At 37.6% G+C, this 17721-nt stretch overlaps 1 protein-coding gene across 1 annotated transcript in view; it reads left to right on the top strand.

Moving 5' to 3' along the window:
* NBAS (NBAS subunit of NRZ tethering complex) overlaps positions 1–17721 on the top strand; it is a 194397-nt gene that overhangs the window by 155513 nt on the left and 21163 nt on the right. Inside the window, 1 exon segment of the mRNA XM_075414861.1 lies at positions 11034–11173. Within this exon segment, the coding sequence (XP_075270976.1) occupies positions 11034–11173 (140 nt within the window).

The following is a 17721-nucleotide window of genomic DNA, read 5'->3' as shown; positions in this document are numbered from 1 at the left end:
ATTTGTCTTTCTTGTCTTTTTTTTAACTGAAAATAGTAGTACTGAAGTATTATTTAAAGTTGGGGTCAACATCAACAACTTGTTCCTATAGGAGAGTATCTTGGTTTATTGTGTGTTGTTCTTTCTAAAAATACATCTTTTACTTTGTCAGTCTAGCCTATCTGCAGGATGACATTTTGGAAAGATTAATTTTGACAAGTTTTCATTCACATGAAAACAGCTTTTAAAATAATTTTTCCTCTATGAGCAGGAATTGCAGTCTTTGATTATCAAGACAGCTGTTATACATACAGCTGAAGACTGGGAGCTTGTGCATGCACTGCTGCTTGATGGTAGTGATGATCAGAAAAGGCAGATTGAAAAGCCACTTGCGTGCAGTATGGAGGGAAATGGCTGATGCTAATTTAACAGCTTAAAGTTAAAAATAATATTTAAGGATTAAAATCTTATTTCTGGGCTGCGTCTTCCAACACTTTTCTGTTCTAAATGTAGAGTATCTATATTATACATAGATCATGAAATATGAAATGGGGACTAGGAACTAGCGCATAGAACTAAAATGAGTTATGTGTTAAGTGCTTCATGTTGCACAGATGTTAGTTTTAGTCGTGATTTACATCAGTCCAAGTTTATACCTATTAACTGACACCTAGACAATATACATTTTAAATTACATGTATATTAATCCTGTTCTAGCTAGCTAGATACATAAATCTTTCAAATGCATAATTTTTTCTTTATTTGCCCTTATCTCTCTGTCAATATCTATGTACAGTCTTCGGAGGTTTTCTCTGTGCTAAAATGTATTTGCAGATTAGGATGTAGTCTCCTGCAGAATACAAATGAATGGATTTTATTTTTTGCACGAGTTACACATTTTTATGCATTAGGCAACGCACTTGTGTTTATTGAATCTATATACATTTCTTAGTGTTAGTGAGTTGCATGTCAAGCAGATAAGGAATTAAACAATATATAAATCAGTTCAGAAGAAAGAAGTTCTAGGGTATTTCTACAAGACTGGCAGCTCAACATGTGGCTGAACGTTTGTTTAATTCATCACTAGTAGGCTTCTGGTTGATTTGTTTATAGACTTGAATCCCATAACTTGCTTGCCCTGTTCACTGGCTTCATTTTGAGCAGGATTTGACCTGTGAGATTATGCGCATCCCTTTAGTATCTGTATGCAGCAGGCTTTCATATGTGGTCAGCACATATATTCATAATTATTTTTAATATGTAAAGCCTAGCTTTGGGGGAGAGTATGAGAAAGCCCGATCTCAGAGTTCTCTCTCCTTTCGGGTAGAAGGTACAGGCTGTGAACACGGAGTTTGTCGTGAAAAACTCTTGACTTCAGTTTTAATTTTTTATTGATTGCTCTAAGATTGTGGTTTTGGTAGCAAACACTTCTCTCTGGTCTGTCAGGCAGTGGCTGTTTTTCCAAAGTCTAGGTCATAGCAGCCCACATTCTCTTGGAGTTCAGGACTTGGAATATGCTCCACCAAGAACTCCTATCTCTTTGTTGGTCTTAAACTCAAATGGATGGGAGATGTGCAGTAGCACTTTGCATCACTGTCTTAGGTTATATTACCCCTAGTAGTGGAAGACAACAGTACTTTGTATGTGGTGGGTTTTTTTATTTTTTGTTGGTTTTGATTTGTGTTTTTTTTAAGTAGATATTCCTTAATAAAGCTGTTGCTTTTTATTAACTGGGATAACTCCATAAGCATAGCTTCAGAAAGACTTCTTTCAAGCCAGGGAATTTTAATCTGCAGCAGTGGTCCAGGCTCCAAACTAGATCATGTTTTTCCTACAGTGTTTTTTCATAAAACAGAACTAAATTCCATCATTATACAGGGGCATTTGTGGCCCAGTAGAACAATTTTTAAGAAGTTACCATCTCTCAGCTGTGACTTACTACCATGTAGTACATTTCCATTTACCAAGATCCAAAATGGATTAAAAGTAGGATTATCCAGATATGAACTTCGGCAAATAGAGAAAGTAAGATGAAAAAGTCTCATTTAAAACTGTCAGGTTCTCTACCATGAGGGGAATATATTTGGAATACATTTCTGAGAAGGTAAAACTCATCTATGCTAAAGGAAAGGTGTATTTCTCAAATGGCACATGCTGGCATGCAGAATTTTTGTATGGAACTTACTGCATGGGAAAGCTTTGAACTTGCCAGTTTACAAGTTAGTTTTTTCTATGAACTCTTTAAATTGCACTTTTCTTATCCAACACTGGTGTGAGTAAACTAACACTTTTATAATCTAAACCACAACTTTCCATGGGCTTTCTCAAAAGTAAAAGTTTTTACTGGCTTTCCAAAAATAGGAAGTAAGTGCAGTACGAAGACTGAATGCTGCGTAAGGAAGCAGATTATGTCAGTGCCTTGTAGTAATCATTTGGCAGTATTCCTTTTTCTGGGAAATCTTTTGAATTTAAGTCTAAAACATTATGAATATTTAAAGTATGTAAAACCTTGTGCTATATGAATGTGTTCTTAATTGCCTTTAACTCTGTACGTGGCAATATGGTGCTAGGACATAGAGTGAGAAGTATTATATCACATTATTGTCTAAACTTCAAAATTTCGATAAATACTGGAGAAAGAACTTTAAAGAAGATATTAAGTTTGAGGTGAAGTCTATAAAATATATCTTTGAGAAGCAGCTTTCGGTTGACCTTATTGGCTCCTATTCAGCTACCTTGGGAGAATACACATACCGTATATTGAAAACGGCAAGCTTACTTGAGTCCCTGTATTCCCTCAATTCTACTTGGAAACTGCATATAACAAAATATTGTGGGTCCAGAGTGTTTTCGTAATGTAAATTTTAATTATTGTGCAAGTACATTAAAATGCCAGTGCTGGTTCAGGTCAAGGTCCAGTTCAGGCCAGTATTCTGTCTCCAGCAGTGGCCGATAAAACAGACATGAAAGGCAGAGGAGGATAAGTATATATGAAGCATACCCCGATACTGCCCTCATCTGTGGGTAGCCAGAGCGGGTTAATTAGCAAAAAGAACTGGAAATAACTCTGTGTAGACAAGCTGTAAATTTAAGCGTTACTGTGACAAGATCAAGTGAGTAGAATCCCGATAAAATCAAATAGGGATGACTGATAGGTGAGACCAGTTTACCAGAAAAATATTAAACTTGTTTACACCTTAAACTGTTTACCTAAGTCAAAAGACTAAGACTGTTAAGAAGCATTCTAGCTCAAACAGAAGCTACAATTTTAGTGCAAAATTATGAGATAAAATTGTGCACAGGGATATGTAGATTATCAGAATAGATTGCAGTAAAGCCTTTCTCCAGCACTAAAATCTCTTAAACTTTGGAGAATGAGACTCTAAGTATAGTGAGGAGAAAGAGCAGCAGTTTCTCACTTTGCCTCCTTCTTGGCATCTCTGACTTCCAGTGTCTCACAAAACAGATTGGTTCACTGGTTTTTAACCCTTCTGTCTGGCTGCGTGCGAGGTCTCTTCCTAAGCTGCCTTTAACCAGGTATCTCAGATTGTCCGTGCCCAAGCTTGCAGGTCTGCTCTCATGCTTGCTCTTGGCTTCCTTTCTTCATACGTGCTCTTGCCCACGCACTGGTAGACAGGTGGCTGAGTAACATGGTGGTTTGCTCTTCCAGGCCTGTTACTACTCTGCCCAGCCTAACCCTTGTGTCTCTTTGAGGATTTCACCCTCAATCACAACTGAAAAGTTTGGTTTTATTTTATTTCTATATGGTTAAGTTTTATTTATATATGGTTTAGCAGGAGTGATGGTGATGCACTGACGGTTGGACTTGATGATCTTAGAGGTGTTTTCCAACCTTAATGATTCTATGATTTTTAATGAACCTTGGTTTATAAACTGTGGGATGCTCATAGTGTGCCGGCAAGTACAGCACTTGCGGTTTTGCTGTTAAAAAGCATTTACTGTTGCTCTGGGATGTGAAGGTCTTGAGCAAGATGTTTCAATATGGTTTTGCTTTGTTTCACAAGTATGTAACGTGTCTAACATCTTGAAATGGTTTGAAGAGAATGAAATAAACAATAGCCTTTAAGAGCTGAGCTTCTAATCTTGCCTTTGCAGGGTCGGTAGCTATACAGTTGTGGAATAGTTGTACACTTTTGCAGTTTGTTTCTTCTACTGGTGATTTTTCACATTTATATTCCTGTTGTGAGTAACTTTGAAATATTTATTTAACTTAGTTTGCAATTTTATATGTCCTTTGTAACAAGCTTTTAACTTTGCAGCCTTGTACTGGAAGCAGGTTTCAGTACCTTACGTTTGTGCAGACATTTCAGTAGCCGCACAGGTACCAGAATAGGGAATGACAGACTATAGGTTGACCCACAAAAGGGGTCTTCAGTGACCAACCCTCTCTGGCCTGTTTGTGTAGGAAGGGCAGTGTTTTCTTTGCTGATTTACCCAATTAGGTTGTAAACTCCTTAAGGCAAGACTGTTGTATTTGTGTGCCGTGAACAGCACGCCAAGATGGCAATTACAGAAATTCTGTAAAATTGTTATCAGTCCTTTCAGTCATTGTTTATAAACCGTGTTAAGCCCTGTCTAAGGAGTGGAAGCACGTTTTGGCATCAGTGTTCCCTATCTCGAATCTGAATAAAATCTTTCATGTCAGATCTGCCTATTATTTTAAAATGCACCATAGATTAATTTTCTGCCACTAGAGCTTGTGTGGGGGGAGGGGAGGATAAATAAAAACGTACTGCATTTTTGAAGGGAGTCCTGACAAATTGAAAATGTGCAGTAGCAATAAGGGGCTACTTAAATACCTGCTTAGTGTTTCTATTTTCAATGCCATATTAATTCAAATATATGCTGATGATGAACATGAACATATTATGAAATATTTACATTTAGAGTCTGGTGGATGTAATAAAATGAATTTTGTAATCGTGTAAATTAGTAGTTTTTTGGTTGCAGCTCTTGGAAACCACAAATATGTCTGCCTTTAATGTAGGGAGTTGGTTTTAAGCACGAATGTAGCTTTTCTCAATAAACAAGCAGTTATAATGAAGGAAAATATTTTTCTGATTTCTACATCTTGATTCTTTAGTTAGAAACACCCGCATCAATTATTTCCTTAGAACATCAGTAGTGAACAAAATTTATTGATGAAAACCATGGCTCTGCCATGGTCACAGGGAGAACAAATGTAGTTTGCAGAACAGATTTAATTGGGCAGAGGAAGGTGGAATCTGTCTGCGTTAGTTTTCCTGCTCACCCTTCTCGTACGTAAATAGGCAGCATTTTGTATTTTATCTCAGGGGAAGGAGAGGATTGGATTGGCTGGATCTTTTTATTGGCATTCCCATTTTTTAAAGAAAACTCTCTCTAGGTTATCAGCCATGTCGGTCAGCACCAGATTCTCAAATTGTATAGCTTTAGCAATAAAGCATTTACAACTCGATCAGATGTCTCTGTCCTTTAGGATCAGGAGAACATTGTATAGTGCATATCTATGCCTCAGGGACACAATTTAGATACAGCAACATTCCACTGTTGCTGTAAATACTGGTTTTAAGCTAACTTCAATTTCAAGAGTGAGATAACATACTGAACTAAACAACTGATCCTGCGGACTGCCATGCCAAAGGTTTTCTTTATCAGTCATATATGATGTCCACAGCTTTATTTAACCTTATCATACTTGAAGTGTATCATCTTACGGTTTTTATAAAATACTAGGTTTCTGAAAGCTACAGAACAAACTTTTGAGGGAACTTTTCGTATGTGGCCTCCTTCATGTGTGTCAAGTGTGACGAGTATCTATAAAGCAATAACAAATCGATGGAAGAAGATGATGAGTCAAAACTTTGTGCGTTGAAAGTGGCTGAAGCATGTTATGCAGTTTCAGTGTTTTGGGTATCTAATAGGATCTAATCTGTGAGGGAAGGGAACTATATAAATCCTATATAAAGGACTATATAAAGGGACTATATAAATCTAAAAAAAGATTTTATTATCAGGCAGAACAGTTTGGGGTTTTATTTGAGGAGAGATTGTAAGTGCATGACATTTTTATTTTAGCACTGAATATAAAGAACATGCTTTCCATGTTTTCTCAGGATGGCTGAAGTCAGATGGCTGAAGTCAGATAAAGGGTATGTTTGTGCTCAGATAATGTACCGTTGAAGAGACTAGAAGTATCTCAACCAGCTGCCAGATTCCTCTTATCATTTATACTTCAGCAGTAAAAGCACCCGTACCCATATGCTTCATGTATTTTTGATATAAAACCAAATATTCTGAAAAGCTTGTAGGAGTCTTGTCTGATGTAATTTCCTACTACCAAATGATGTCAGAACTGAGATATTTTGGCCAATTGTTTGATAAATAAATGTACTCCAGCAATAATTTTTTCATCAGTGTTTTAGTTTTCTTAAGATTTGCAAATTACAGCCAAGTTCACAACTGTCCCTGTAAGAGGATGGGTGATTGAATATATGCTATGTCAAGTCTCTGCTACTGGTAAACAGACCATAACTACTTGAGGAAAAACAGCTCTTGCCTAATATCATGTAATTCAGTGAGGTCTACTGTGTGGCCATGCTCAAAGACACAAAAAATAATAAATCAGATAAAATCTGGCTTCTGTCTTCTGGCATGCCGTAGCTGCTACATGCTGTAGCTGCAGTTTGTACTCCCATTCAGAAATGTGGTTAATTTTCTGTCTCGGTCAATATTTGAGAAAGATGGATTGATTTTTGTCGTTATTAAGCAGCGATAATATGGGATGAGTCAGAACTCTTTTACGGGCCATCCTAACCACTGCTAATTAATAACAGGAGAAACTGGGAGATGTAAAAGTGAAGTGCTCAGGAGTACATACTATTAAGAGGCGTTTGCACTGGTTCAGACAGCTGGTAGTGTCTAGTGCAATTTTAAGCAACACTCCATGCTGTTTGTGTAGCCTGTATTTTGCTGTATTAATTTCCTATATAGTTTTTTAAGAAACATTAGCATATGCAGATGCTCGCATATTCTTGATTTTAAACATATTTAGTCCCTCACTGATAATGAAATTGTGTATTTTAACAATTTAACATAAGGTTTGGTTTTACTTAATTTGTATTTCGTTTTATAGTCTATCAGGAGTATCATTTCTAAAATTAATTCCCATAATTGACTTTCCCATTGTGGTAAATATTTGTGCAGCCTTTTATTTTAATGAAAAACATCAAGCCCGCTGTCTTCTGCTGCCAAAGAAAAGGCAGGAAACTAGGGAAAATCAAGACAGAATTGAGCAAATCTGTTGTTAAAACTGAAAGTCTTTGCTTTCCTTTTGCTTACTTTTGATTTTTTTGTTTCATATTCCTTTGGGATCATCTGAAGTTCAAGCAACCTCCAAACTGCCTTGCTATAGACCTCATTATTCTGTTTAGTGACAGATTCTTCTTTGCAGGCACTTGTGCTATCAGGGCTCAGAGCAGTTCATGGCAGGTTATCTCTGCATAGCCTTGGAGTATTTTAAAAGGGTTTTTTTTTGGTATGTTTAACTCTGCTCCCCCCCCCTTTTTTTTATAGTGTCCCATTACCATGGTTTAAAGATGATCATACTGGTAGAACTGCAGTGCCTTGTTGTGTTGCAACATTCAGAGTGATTTGAATGGATCATTCAGTCACTACAAAGAGAGTGTTCAGTTAAAAATGGAATTTTCAATCTTTTTGTTGTGTTACTACAACAAAACAATAGGCTTAACTAACCGTGGCAACTTCATCTCTGCTAGCTTTCACCTCTACTATGATGAAATTTCTGCCTTTTAACACAGAGCGTGCTCTGTTTTTGCTGTGTGAGGAGAAAGCTGCTTCCTCACCATGCTCTCCCTCAGCCTTGGAAAGAGGAGACAGTACAGAGGAAAGCCTGTGTTCTGTGTGTGTATGTATATATGTGTGTATATAGATACACACACATATACGTGTGTAGTAAATTTAAATAAAAAAACCCCATTCGAATGTGCTGCTTCAAGTTACTGCTTTCTTGTAGCAAGGAACTACGACTTTTTTGTGGTTTGATGGTGACTTCTATTTCTGGAGAATTGGAAATATAGAACTAGAGACAGGGCACAGTATCTTGTCATTCAAACTATACAGCAGTGAGGAAGCTATTTAAGGCAAGTGACTTGATTTACTTCATAGCACTGATATTTAGCTTCAAATAGACTCTTTTTTATAGGAATAACAGTATTTTTAAATGAAAATTTTAAATGTTTTATTGTTTTCTATGTTTCTGGTACTAGGTTTGATCTTCTCGTTAGGATTTTTCTAGTGATGCTAGTGGGCAAATCGTGCATAGATTTCAATCCCCTTGATAGTGTAAAGGCATATACGCACAAGTTAAATACATCTGCTTCTCAGAACATACAGTTTTAGACACTGTGCAATCTTATTTAAACTAGTGAGACTACTTATCAATGTGTAATGTGAAGTGTGGACACAATCTTTGCAGAATCAGTGTGTATTTGATGATGTTTCAACTCAGGAATACTTTTGAAAAATATTCCTTATGCAGTCGACTGTGTGACTGTTGCCACACACAGCCAGGCATTCTTGGTGTTAAAGAGAATCTCAGCTTTTCTTTTTTAAAAAAAAAAGTTATTTTAACAACTGCATTGTCACAGGAGTGAAATAATGCTTAAAACATACTTGAAATGCAGGTGTATGTGGAGTATAGAGATGACTGATAGATGCAACAGAAGTGTAAGACAGATTGAAGAAGGGAAAATAGCTGGGACTTAAAAGATGAAGGGGGTAGGGAGTTTAAGGTAGGATAAGACTAATTTTTTTTTTTTTTTAAAGTAATCATGCATGTCATCTACCTGTCAATACTTGGGTATTTTCCGTTTGTTGCTCTTTCATTAACCTTTCATTTCCTCTGTGCTTAGTGCTGCATTTTAGATTGCCACATCCACTTTTAAAGGTGTGCATAGTTACGCACTGTGTTGCTACTTTCTAATCTCGCCTGTTTCACAGTAAATGGAAGTGACATGCATTTAAAGTGCCATATAAAAAGTGAATTTTTGATAGTGTTCTTAAAAACTATAAATAACTAACACTGTAGAAAGTTCATTTTATTTCAATTACTCTTAGTCAGAAATGTAGGCAACTTGAAAAAGGCCATTGTAGAAAGAAATAATGCAGAAATGCACACCATGTTTATGAATAGAAAGGTAATTCTTCTGAGTTACTTTGGTTGTATTAATATGTGTTTTGTTATGAGCAGTCACGTTGCAAGGATCCAGCTGTTTTGAAGTAATATGCTGTTTGTGCAAATATATTAAAATGTACTCAGTGGACCATCCAGAATGCTGCTTACTTGGTTTAAATATTGAAAAAGCTAGTTGTCTGAAAAAGGAGTTTGGGGACTGATGAAGCAATGTGAGCATTTTTGTTGTCTAGATACTACAGAATTTGCTAAATTGCTAAATGTTTTTGATCCTTAGAGGTTAGCATGTCCCTTTTACTCCCATTTCCTGTTCTTCTCCCTCCTTTTCTCAGCCTTGTGATTTAAATATTGAAGATGATAATATTTTGTATTAGTGGGTTTATGTGGAATTTAGGGATGTTACAAGTAGGTAACTAATGTCTGCTATGTGACATTTGCCATACAGAGAAGTATTTTAAATGGACAGATCTCAGAAACATTTCTTCGCTGTCTAAAATGTTCTAGCATATGATGCTTTCAGATGTACCCTGGAGGCAAAGAGAACAGTTTTTCTGCACTACATATTTTAAAGTCACAAATTAGGTAGGCAACTCAATAAACGCAACAGTAATCTTTGTTTTCCAACCTCTTTTGAAAAACTTGCCCTTGATTTATCAGAGTCACTTTGAAAAGACGGAAATGTGATCTTTCATCTTGTAGAGTAGCTGTAGAACTAAGGAAAACTTTGTCCATATTTGATATCTTAAAACTACTTGGGCTGATACAGAAAAGGTAACAGTTAATGCTGTGTATCTTCAGTGGAATTATACAATGAAACGGAAGTGTTTGATATCCTGGAACTTCTCAAAGTTTGAAGGAAAAATTCAGTGTTAGAATGTGTTAACGCAGAAGCAGATACCTTGTTATTGAAACAATTTATTTTTAAACTTCAAGAAGTTTTGTATGTCAGGTAGAAAGCGAATAGCTTTTCCATTTGTGAAAGCCCTGCTAGTGAGATAGCCAAGCTTTTAAACAGAAGCTGCTTCTCATTTAGTAGCAAGTTGGTTCTCATTTATAGCAATCTTCCTTCAACAGTCAGACCTTTTACCTTGCACTTCTTTACCATGCAAACTGCAAGCAGTAATTATCTGTAAAAGAACCTGTCATCAGCTGAAGTGAATTCAAGTCCTGGCAGAAGCTACAGGTTTTAAACTTAGATGGACACTTTCGTTGAGATAGAGTTGTTTGGTGGCTGGCTGATGGGGTGTGGGTTTTTGTTTCTTAGGTTCAAACACCTATATAGAGAAATATTACAGCACTTGTCGGCAAATGTTCTTCACTAGGTAAATTAATTCAGATTCATCTTTCAAGGCTCTTTGCTATGGGAGAAAAGATTAGATGCTGCGAATTCAGGTAAAACTTGAATTTTTATAGGTGAGTGAGAGTAATATATATTAGGGAAGCACTAGACCTAACCGTTCTTTAAAAATACATATATGTGTGTGTATCTATGTCTATATATCGAGAAAAGGGAATTTAAGGAAATTGTGTTTGTTTGAAGAACACAGAGATAAGAACCTCTGAACTAACCAGTGAATGTACTTGTGTGGGGTTATGTTGTTTTAGGAACATACACCTAAGGCATTCCCCATCATCTGTGTGCTCTCCTGTTTTTCTTGAATGTAATTGAAAATGAGAGGTGAGAAAATGAGTTTCTGGGAAAATTACGTTCACTGTGTTCACTATGTTCCTGCTTTGTTTTACAGCAGTGATGTCCTTTGCAGATTGTTGATTTGCTTTTAAATCCTTGGTTTCTTAAAAGAAATCCATTTTTTAATGTTTTTTTGGTGGGTTTTTTTAGGTAGAGATAACAGATATTGAAAATCAAGAAAAAAGGTATGATCTCTTCCTTGGACTTCTGGAGTCTAGTCACAGTCCATCTGAGTTTCAGCACTTGGTTTTACTCCTTCAAGCTTGGCCACCGATGGACATGAGCAATGGGTAAGCATTTCTTCAAACAGTCTTGTCACTAAAGAGTTCTAAGTCTTCTCGCTTGATAATATCATGTAGTTTTCAGTCAATTAATTCAAACGTGGCTAAGAAGAGTATGACCTTTGTAAAGGGTCATACTGGGAAAAAGAAGTGGTTTATTTTAAGCAGAACTGAATCAAGCAGTTTCTTTTCTGTCTACTTAAAGTTACGTATTTTGCTCTTATTTTTGGCAGTACGTACAAAATCCATGAAAAGGAATAGAAAGTTCTGATGGTGTTTTCACAAACAAGTTATACTTTGCAGAAAAATCCATCATGGAATCATAGAATAACAGGTTGGAAGGGAGCTCAAGGATCATCTGGTCCAACCTTTCTTGGCAAAAGTATGGTCTAGACAAGATGACCCAGCACCCTGTCCAGCCAGATCTTAGAAGTGTCCAATATTGGGGAATCCACCACTTCCTTGGGGAGATTATTCCAATTGCTGATTGTTCTCCTTGTGAAAAATTTTCTCCTTGTGTCCAATCAGAATTTCCCCAGGAGTAACTTGTACCCAGTTACCCTTGTCTTTTCCGTGTGATTCCTTGTAAAAAGGGAGTCTTGATCTTCTTTGTAGCCACCCTTTAACTATTGGAACATGGTGATAAGGTCTCCCCTAAGCCTTCTTTTCTCAGGGCTGAACAAACTTAGTTCTCTCAGCCTTTCCTCACACGGCAGGCTTTCCAGTCCTTTGATCATCCTGTGGCCCTTCTCTGTACTGTCTCCAACCTGTCCACATGTTTTTTGCATAGCAGGGACCAAAACTGAGTGCAGTGTTCCAGATGTTGCCTGACAAGCACCGAGTAGAGTGGGATAATGACTTCTTTATCTCTGCTGGTGATGCCCTTGTTGATGGAACCCAGTATCCTGTTGGCTTGCTTTGCCGCAGCAGCACACTCTTCACTCATATTGAGCTTGCTGTCCACCAGGACCTCCAGGTCCCTTTCCACAGAGTTGCTCCCCAGCTGGGTAGATCCCAGCCTGTGCTCCACTCCTGGATTATGTTTTCTTAGGTGGAGGACCTTACATTTGTCCTTGTTGAACTTCATAAGGTTCTTGTTAGCCCACTCTTCCAGCCTATCCACATCTCCTGCAGGGTTGGTTCTCCCTTCCAAAGTGTCTGCTTCCACACTCAGTTTGGTATCATCAGCAAACTTCATCGGGTACACCTGATCCCATCATCCAGATCACTGGATCAGTGTTGGGCCCAATAATGATCGCTGTGGAACACCACTTGTGACAGGTTGCCAGTTTGAAAAGGAGCAATTTACCACCATCGTCTGGGTGCAACCTGTCAGCCAGTTCCCCACCCACCACAAAGACCACTTGTCTAGAGTGTAACACATCGGTTTCTCTAGGAGGAGGCTGTGGTAAACCATGTCAAAACCATTGAAAGTTAATGTTAAGATGGCTGTGGCAGACAGTCTGCAGGAGGTCTGTGAGGGCAATGGTGCCAAGGAATGGGGCTTCTCTTTCCTAGGTCCGCTACCTATTATTTCTGTCTCTAAATAAAGTATCCAAAAGTAAAGAATATATAGTAAGGCGGGCATATCTTAGCCCAGCAGTTTAAAATGAAAGCAATTATTTCAAACTTCTGCATTACACCAATCAGAATGGGTATTTATTGAAAATGTTAATTTGAAACATCTTGACTGCATTATTTTTTACCAGTTCTTTGGTTTTTGTCTGTGACCTTCTGAATGTATTTAAAGGTGTTTCTAAAAGTAAAAAAAATTTAGCTGTTCTAGTGTAAAACTGCTGATCACTTCTAAGATATGACGATTCATATAATCTTATGAGGCAAAAGTCGTGTATCTTTCAAGAAGAGGAATTGTCTAGCGAGTACAATATGCCATGTTTTATCTGACGGTAGTTAGATTAGAGACATTAAATGATGCTTCCATTGGATTACTTTGGGATATTGATTACAACTTGTTTTAACTCAGGGACTGTACTCCCCAAGGTGTTTATGTGCACTGATTTTTAAGAAAAGTTAAGGCTTATATTTTTATGAAAAGTAACTTTTTTCTGTACTTGTAGAGAACTGGTCCATTAGAAGGTAATATGTAAGTGTTATTCACCTTCAAGCCTGAAGTTTGTTTACGATTTCTGGATGAGCATTAACCTAAATTCTTTATGACAGTTTTACGACCCAGAAATTGTCTTTGGTGCATTAAGAAGTACAGGGACTGGTGTATGATCTGTCATAAATTCATATTCCAACTTTCCTTTTTAGTTTTGTTTGAATTGTAATTGAAAACTGGATGCTTCACACTTTGTGGGAACTGTCAAACTTTGTTTAAGGTAGTATTTAGATTAAAAAAAAAAAGTGTTAAACTTATGGAACAATGGGACAAGTGAAATATTGCTGCACTTAGCAAAATTCTTTTTCCTTGGTTTGAACAGAAGGTATAAAGATTTCGTGAAAGGAGAACACTTCTTATATGTAGACAGTTCTTGTCTACTGCTCTGTAACAGAGGAAATTAAAAATAATTGAATTTTATCTCCCACTTGGTGTTCTGTTCCTTCAGGCTGACTTCCTAAAGTGAAGAAAAGGAAGCAAAATAATGATTAAATGTGATTTGTAGTCACAACTAACAGTGGATTAAATTTCAGAGGTGGGATACCTCTTAGTTCCAAGATCTGTGAATTCTGAAGATTTGTGCAAAATACGTAGATCATTTGTAAGTCATTTAGGTCTAAAGCAGTCAGTATAGCTCCTAGGCATTTACATAGTCATGATTTTGACATTAAAAAATCAATTTGGCTAAGATAGGAGGCAGGAGAACAGGGTAAATGAATTCACAACTGCATATGTGATTTTCAGGTATTTAGCAATAGTTGAGGTCAGAAGGGATCTCGAGAGATGTCTGTTCCAACTCCCCTGCTCAAAGCAGGGTCAGCTAGAGCAGGTTGCTCAAGGCCATTGCCTTGAGTTTTTAATATCTCTGAGACTGGAGACGTCACAACTGCAACAAAAGGGTTTCTCTTACACTTTAGTAAAATGTGCTGTGTGTCTGTTTGTGTCCATTGCCTCTTGTGCTATCATTGGCCAACACTGAGAAGAGTCGTGCTCCCTCTTCTTTACTTTCCTTATCAGATACTTACACAATTGTGATAAAATACCCCCAAGGCTTCTCTTTTCCAGGCTGAACTAGTCCCAGCTCTCTCATCTCCCTCAACCTCTGCTTGTGGGACAGATACTCCAATCGCTTCATCATCTTTGTGGCACTTTCCTGGACTCACTTCAGTACGTCCGTGTCACTTTTGTAGTGGGAGCCCAAAACCGGACTCAGCACTCCCGATGTCTCACCAGTGCTGGGCAGAGGGGAAGGATCACCTCCCTCAACCTGCTAGCAACACTCCTCCTGATGCAGCCCAGGACGCTGTTGCCCTTCTTTGCTGCCAGGTTACATGCCTTACTCATGGTCACCTTGTTGTCCAAGCTCCTCTCCAGCAGCTTGGATCTCAGTCTGTACTGATGGTTATTTCTTCCCAGACAGGGGGTGGACTTTGGATTTCCCTTTGCTAAGTTTCATGTGGTTGATCTCTGTGTATTCCTCTAGCCTCTTAAGGTACCACTGAATGGCAGCACAACCATCTGGTATATCAGCTACTCTCTCCCGGTTTTGTATCATCTGCAAACTTCCTGAGAGCACACTCTGATGATCATCCTGGTCCTCAATGAAGATGTTAGAGTACTGGCCTTGGTACAGACCCCTGGGGTCCACCAGTGGTCACTGATCTCCAGCTGGACTTTGTGCCACTGATCACAACGATTTGAGCTTGGCAGTTCAACCAATTTTCAGTCTACCTCGCTGTCCGCTTATCTAGCCCATACTTCATCAGTTTGTCACTGAGGATGTTGTGGGCGAAAGTGTTGAAAGCTTTGCTGAATGAATTCATGTAATATCAGCTGTCATCAGCCAAGCCAGTCATTTCATCGTAGAAGGGTGTCAGATTGGTAAGGTGTGATCTCCCAATTTTTAAGTCCACGCTGACTATTCTAGTCTACTTTTTGTCCTTAATTTGCTTGGAAATGCATCCAGGAGGATTTTCTTCATGTTCCCAGGGAACTGAGGTGAGGCTGACCAGCCCGTGTCTTGAGACTTGATGCTAAGAACAAACTGCGCGTTTAATCCTCTGATTAGAGTTTTTTTTTTTTACTAGTATTTATTTAATAATTTCTGTTAGTACTGAAACTTCGATGTCTCTCTTCACTGCTTTGGCTTTGCCATGAGGGTTTGGAAAGCCTTCAGGAGAAAATTGCTCCCTTTTAGTAATAGTCACTGGTATCACGGAGAACCTCTGACTCTTATGATTCCCAAATGTGATCCACAGTGTAGACTCCCAACTATTTTTCCTAAACTCGGTACTAAATTGACTGTCATTATCTCCAGGGAAGTATAGAGTAGTTCAGATTTGCCAGATTTTCTTGAGTTTGCCTGAAACTCTCGACAACTAAAAAATGAAAACAAATGGGATTAGAGGAGCAAGCAATTGTGTTCATGGTATAAGAAACAATCTGTTTATTTGTTTTGGGGTTTGGTCTTTTTTTTTTTTTTTTTAATGGGTGATGGGCACAGAGCATGGTTACTACCGTTATTTCTTTCTTCAGTCCTCTCTGCTAGCCTGAAGGGTGAGAAAAAACTTCTAGGCTGTTCTCTTCCCTGCCATAGCAGTGTTTTCCTTGGGGAGAGGAAATGAGGCTGCATCTTGGAAGAAGTGACAGAGATGAAAGTCTCCCTCTGTCCTCTTCCCTGTTCTATTCTTGGTTCTTGTCTCTGTAGGAATGTTGCCTCTCTGTTTGGTTGGTTTGTTTATTTATTTAATGAGTAAGTCAATGATAGTTGAGTTTTGCTTTCCTTACTAAGAGTTGCCCTGATACAAAAATGTATCAAAGGGGGGCATTTTTCACTCCCTGGAGTCTTTCTGTATTTATATTCCCATTGCTTTCCTTTTATTATCACATTTGTTTCTAACAATATTTGCAAGACTGAGTGCTTTATAAATCCTACGTCAGCAGGAATGCTCATTGAGGCATGAAAGTCCTTCTTTCCAGGTCATTGCTAGTGCTTTCAAAAAACATACATGATATTTTAATAGCAGACAGCATGATCACAGTTATAAGTCCTTTTTGTAAATTATCTTTTACTCCACTTGCTTGTATTGGCTCAGCCAAATAACTTTTAGAGTTTTGTTTTTTGGAGGTGCTTTGATTTTTTTGTTCTGTTTTTTTAAACAAGTCGAAAGGACAAACATCAAATACTTGATATAAGGACTTAACGTAAATTTAAATCTAGACCATATAGTTTTATATAAAACTAAAACATGTACTTCTTTTGTCTACAGAAGTAATATATTTGATGTGCAGAAATATTCTCAGATTGAATTTTGACTTTTATAATCACTGTGCTGTCATGTAATTAAGTTTGAGTGAACTAAAAACACCTGTCTTAACAACAAATAGCACTCCCAAAATGAAATTCTGTCCTCATTCTACACTCAATCCTACCATCTCAAGTATGAATGGTTTTAAAAAGTCAGGTACAGCTCTCTTTTTGTTATTCCCTGATACGACACAGGATTAATTTCATACACTATTGTCAAGTAAATAGTTAAGATTTTTTTTTCTTTTCTAACTGCCTCTTGTTATAGTGTGCTGGGAATAGTTTGCATTTCTTTTAAATGATTTTGAATTGTATTAATTTGAATTATTTTGCTTTGTAAATCCTGCAATTATCCATGCCAGTCAGGAAGCAGAGGTTGTGCTGCAAGTACGAGGCCCAACAGCAATCAAAAAATCTTTGGTACTTTCCACCTTCGTTATCTGAACTTTCTCTCCTCTCTTCCCCCGTTGTCATTGGCAGCCACTGTCATACACCCATCTCTGCATCTTTGGGAAGGCAAGCATGCGCTGCTCTCCTCGGGCTCTTCTCCTCTTCTTGCATTGCTCGATCTTCCCTTCTCTGCCTCTGTTACATACTGCTGTGTTAACAGCTTTCAGTTATGCTTACCAGCCTAGGGATGTTTTATATATATGCTCCTGGAACTGTGTTTCTGAAAAATCTATGTTGATGGCAGGTTGGAGTAAGGAGCAGGGATTGTTTTGTTAGTGAGGTTTTCAACGTTCCCATTTTAAAGTAAGTTCTGTTAAGAAATTCTTGAGCAAAGAGGAAAACTTTGAGCAGTTAAGCCAGTTGTTTAGCCATATGCATTAAGATTTTTTTGTTTAATCTTTACTTATAAACCTTCTCAGTTTCAGAAAAGGGTGATTATTGCTAACATAGTTTACTGCCAATGTAATGGTATGTGCAAGAACTGGGGAATTTATGTCTGAGTCATCTGAGTACTTAGAATTTTGGTTTTCAACCTAACAGTAAATATCTAATACTTATAATTGAATATAAAGCTAGAAAATACATTCTGTAAAGGCTCGAAAGGAAGAAGTAAAAAAAACTTGAAGTTTGGGGTTTTTTTAGTAGCCTTTTTTTAAAAGAATTTTTAACTGAATCTTG

This window comes from Opisthocomus hoazin, chromosome 2 (genome assembly GCF_030867145.1).
Source record: "Opisthocomus hoazin isolate bOpiHoa1 chromosome 2, bOpiHoa1.hap1, whole genome shotgun sequence".
Lineage (NCBI taxonomy): Eukaryota > Metazoa > Chordata > Aves > Opisthocomiformes > Opisthocomidae > Opisthocomus > Opisthocomus hoazin.
Note: the sequence above shows the minus strand (reverse complement) of the source record. Positions and strands in the feature narration are given on the sequence as shown.